At 40.4% G+C, this 4,920-nt stretch overlaps 1 protein-coding gene across 1 annotated transcript; it reads left to right on the forward strand.

The window, feature by feature from the left end:
• Positions 1–3,323: 3,323 nt before the first annotated feature.
• Positions 3,324–4,450, forward strand: LOC131488586 (olfactory receptor 51E1). Its single transcript, XM_058690450.1, has one exon. The coding sequence runs from the start codon at positions 3,324–3,326 to the stop codon at positions 4,275–4,277; it is 954 nt and encodes a 317-aa protein (XP_058546433.1). The 3' UTR covers positions 4,278–4,450.
• The last annotated feature ends 470 nt before the right edge of the window (positions 4,451–4,920 follow it).

Here is a 4,920-nt window from a genome sequence, read left to right on the forward strand (position 1 = left end):
AACTGCATACTAATTAATAAATATGGTATGGTCCCTGCCATTCAGGAATCCACAATTCAGGCAAAATAAATATAGAAATAATTATAGTTCAAGACTGTAAATGCATGAAAAGAGACCTAAATAAAGTTCTTTGGGAACACAGGGCAGGAAGCATTTAATTCTACCCAGGGGTAGAAATTAGCAAAGAGCATAGGAGGGAGACAGTAAACCAGGATGTGAAAGATGAATAAGATTTTCTCAGTGGGAAGTCCAGGAAGGGGACCTGGGAAGATCTTGACAAAGGAATGAGAAGTAAACAAGAGAAAAAGACACAGAAGCATGGGAATCAGTGCCACCTTCATGAAACAACATGCATTCTAATATGGCTGGAGCACAGGGGCCATGGTCAGCAGTGACGGGAGAAAAACCTAGGGCAAATGCTGGAAGATAGACTTTTTGCCACAATCTAACAGTTGAGTCTTTTTTCTAGAATTAATTTGGAACTTTGAGAGGTATTTTTTTAAGCAATAGATAGCTGATTTCATTTGGTGGGAAGATTGTTGGGATTGTGCAGATGAAGAAGGTGGCACTGGAGACATGGCAGTCAGAATAGAGCCTCTGAGCTTGTGTGGCTGTTCAGGCCACCCCACAGAAAAAAAGGAAACACTGTAAGAAAACGGTTAACAATGATAGATGTAATTATTTGCACCTTTACTTTGTGTCAGGCATTGTGTTAAACGCTTTATACTCATTGTTTCATTTAATACTCACACTGACCTCTATTAGGCAGTCACTATTATCCTCATTTTACAGATGGGGAAACTGAGGCTTATAAAGGTTAAATGATTTGCCCAGATGGCATAGCTAATGAAGTTATCCACCAGGATTTGAATCCAGGACTGAGTTCAAAGCTTTTGATTTTTGGACAGGGAGAGTTGAATATGCCTGAGAGACAAGGTGATTCCTTTCAGTAAGACTTTAGAATTATGAATCTGGATCACAAAAGACAATTCAAGCTTGCTAAACAGATTTGGGAATCAATAGTTTTATGTGACAAATAGATTTATTGAAGGGGATGGGATGGCCAGGGTAGAGGGTATAGAACAAGAGGGGAACTAAGGATAAAATTATGAGAGCATTATTATCTAAAAATATGCATAAGGGTCAAGCAGAGGAGTCTGCAGGTCCAGAAAGGAGACTAAGAACAGATGATCAGAGAAAGATGAGGAGCAGTAGGAGGAGGAGGGAGAGTTTTAAGGAGAGAACTGCTCATAGTGTCATAGGTTAGAGAGGTCAGTACAGAGGATTTCAGACACTGATGACTTTGGCTTCTTTGCCTGATTTTCTAGGCTAAATATGGCTCCTTATACCTTTTCCCTCCAGCAGTTGGAATTAAACTGTCAAAAACCCATGCTCTCAGTGTTTTGCTCTCTGTCTGGTATGAAGGAACCCCTGTGGGATAGTTCAATGGTGAAACAAAGATTATTGACACTTTCTGAACCCAGTGAATGGTGTAAGTCCTTCCTGATGCTGGCCATGCACTCTTCTTTACAGTCAACTGCTGTCTGGTGACTTGTCTTAGTATTTCACTTCTTTTCAGGACTGATTTTAGAGGTGAGATTAGTGATTAGTCTGGGCTTTGAGTTACAAATGGCTCACACTCACCTGCTCTCTGGTAACCCCCATTCCAGTTTCAAGATCTTAGGAATCTAACCTTTTCTTTTTTCCTCCCAAGATAAAACTATCTTAAATATATCCTAGCAATAAGTGGCACTATTTCCATTATGGGAAGAGGAGATAGCTAGTTTCCAGATTATAGCCAAGCATATTTTCATATATATAACAAGTGTAAATTTATATAATCTAGTAAGTCATAGAAGCACATGAATATTTGTGGATGGAAAAAAGGAATGGATGAAGGAAGTTAGTTAACTCTCTAATTGTTTCAACAGAGAGATAAGATCTGAGAAAACTCGTCTGACATTTCCCATCTCAACAATCTCTAGTTATAGCCATCACTTTTGTAGCCAAATTTGGGGATAGCAACCCCCTGCTATAGGATTGATTATTTCTGCAGTGCTTCTAATGCCATCATCATCTTTCAGGTTTAGTTTTCTGTGTCAGTCCCTCTCTTTTAAGCTTGGTGGGTCCCCTAGACACAGAGCTTGAGATGGTGATTCTTGTTTAAGTGATGTATTGACAAACTATCCTGAGAAGAGGGGCGAGACAGGCAGGATAGACAAGGGAGAGAAAGCTAAGCAAGGCTATGGTCTCAGCAAAGTCTGGTTGCTCAGAAAGCTCTGAAGTACTCATTGCATCACAGCTTAGGTCCCACCTGGAGGCAAGGCGACTAGCTCTTTGCACCTTTATGTCAGGCAGTCATTGACCTCTAGATGTGTCCTGGGGTTGAGGGGGCCGAGTATAGCATAACTTCTGGGTGAAGTGCCTCTCATTTGATCAAGGATAATTTTCTGGAGAAAGGGAGAACTGTGAGCCTTTAGTACTCCACACCTACTGCAAATATAGGTGCATTGGTTTGGTGGAGGGGATCTGAGTGATATACCAGTGGCATCCACTACAGCTATTGTTCCTTTTATGATACAAACTGGATAGTCTGGACAATGTAAGACTCTGGATGGACATTGGACAGGAGTAAAGTATAGAGTCAGAGTTTAGAATGAAGTTAGTTTGTCAGTTTTTAAAACTGGATTAGGGATTATCATAATAAAATAGGTATTATTAAGTTTTAGATCAAGTTTGAAATAGCTTCCAGAATTAAGCATTAGATTAATGTTAAAGTCTGAGTAAAGGTTAGAATGAGAGACATCATTAGGATTAGTGCTAAGATTAGGTTACCATGTTGATTTGTGTTAGTATTGCTATATTTGGATTATAATTAGTTTTAAAGATAGCCTAATGATAGAATTACAGTTGGTACTGAACATAGGGGAGCATAAGGGTAGGACAGGGTAGAGGAAATTATGGGACAACATAAAAATATCATCTAAATCTGTATAGTCAGTTAATAGCCTATTTTTTGTGAACTAAATGATGTAAAATATGCTTAGAATTTTTGTTTTAGTATTTTACTTGTTTTCAGGATTGAATATAGAGGTGGGATTAGTAATTAGGACTGGGCCTTGAGTTACAAATGGTGGTTAGATTGAGTTCAGAATAGAATCAGAGTTTGGATAGGCGATGAAATTAGAGTTAGATAAGAGAATAGGACATCAGGGTGGAGGGAAGGAAGCATGGTTTTGGGATCCTGGAGTATCTGACAAGGGCTTATTTATGTATTCCAGCCTGTACCTGCTTGGCACTGGTTGAGGCTCCTCTTCTTCACTATGGTGGACCCCAATGGCAGTGAATCTAGTGCCACATATTTCATTCTAATAGGCCTTCCAGGCTTGGAAAAAGCTCAGTTCTGGTTGGCCTTCCCACTATGCTCCCTCTACCTTATTGCTGTGCTAGGTAACCTGACAGTCATCTGCATTGTGCGGACTGAGCACAGACTACATGAACCCATGTATATTTTTCTTTGCATGCTTTCTGGCCTTGACATACTTATCTCTACTTCATCTATGCCCAGAATGATGGCCATCTTCTGGTTCAATTCCACTACCATCCAGTTTGATGCTTGTCTTCTACAGATGTTTGCCATCCACTCCTTATCTGGCATGGAGTCCACTGTACTGCTGGCCATGGCCTTTGACCGCTATGTGGCCATTTGTCACCCACTACGCCATGCCACTGTGCTAACATTGCCTCGTGTTACCAAGATTGGCATGGCTGCTGTGGTACGGGGTACTTCACTTATGGCACCCCTGCCTATCTTCATCAAACGGCTGCCTTTCTGCCGCTCCAACATTCTTTCCCATTCCTACTGCCTACACCAAGATGTCATGAAGCTGGCTTGTGCTGACATCCGTGTCAATATCATCTATGGCCTCATTGTCATCATCTCTGCCATTGGCCTGGACTCACTTCTCATCTCCTTGTCATATCTGCTTATCCTCAAGACTGTGTTGGGCTTGACACGTGAAGCCCAGGCAAAGGCATTTGGCACTTGTGTCTCTCATGTGTGTGCTGTTTTCATATTCTATGTACCTTTCATTGGGTTATCTATGGTACACCGCTTTGGGAAGCGGCATGACTCCCTCCTGCCCGTCATTATGGCCAACACCTACTTGCTTGTTCCTCCTGTGCTCAACCCTATTGTTTATGGAGTGAAGACAAAGGAGATCCGGCAGCGTATCCTTCGTCTTTTCCATGTGACCACCCATACTTCAGATCCCTAGGTGTCAGTGAAAATTTCTTTTCCTCTCAAATTTTTTCAATTCAGATTTTAATATCAACATTTTGGAAGACATTATTAGGAAAAAAAACCTTCCCTAATAGAAACACAACTGATACCTTCAAACAGGAAATTGGTTGGAGAATCTCTGTATGGATAGGGGCAGCAGAACCATATACTCCCAATCCCTGTTTTTAAATATTATTTTCACTTTATAATTCTCTTTATATAATTATTAAAACCCTGAGATGGTTGTGGCTGGAGAGCTATTTCTTCCCATTTAACCATTTAGTCCAAATCTCTGCTTGCATTGATAGTCCACAGCATTTCTGAGATGAGAGTTGTACATCTAAGGGACATTGATCAAAAGTTAAGCATGGCAAGAGTAAAATAAACACAAAAGCACAATATAATCAGGTAATCTTGCTTGACACTATGATTTCTTCTTCAGAATCCCCAACTGTATTGGATCCCAGGAAAACAGATGTACCGGGATTTCTTTCTTCAAAATGATCTCCACAGAGAATAAATAATTTCTTTTATTCTAGGAACCAGCTCTCAAGAGGAGGATTAGAGTAGAACCTTGAAAATACTACAGTTACCTACCTTAATGAAAGATGACACACTCTGTTCTGAGCATTTTTACA

This window comes from Neofelis nebulosa, chromosome 10, assembly GCF_028018385.1.
Source record: "Neofelis nebulosa isolate mNeoNeb1 chromosome 10, mNeoNeb1.pri, whole genome shotgun sequence".
Classification (NCBI taxonomy): Eukaryota; Metazoa; Chordata; class Mammalia; order Carnivora; family Felidae; genus Neofelis; species Neofelis nebulosa.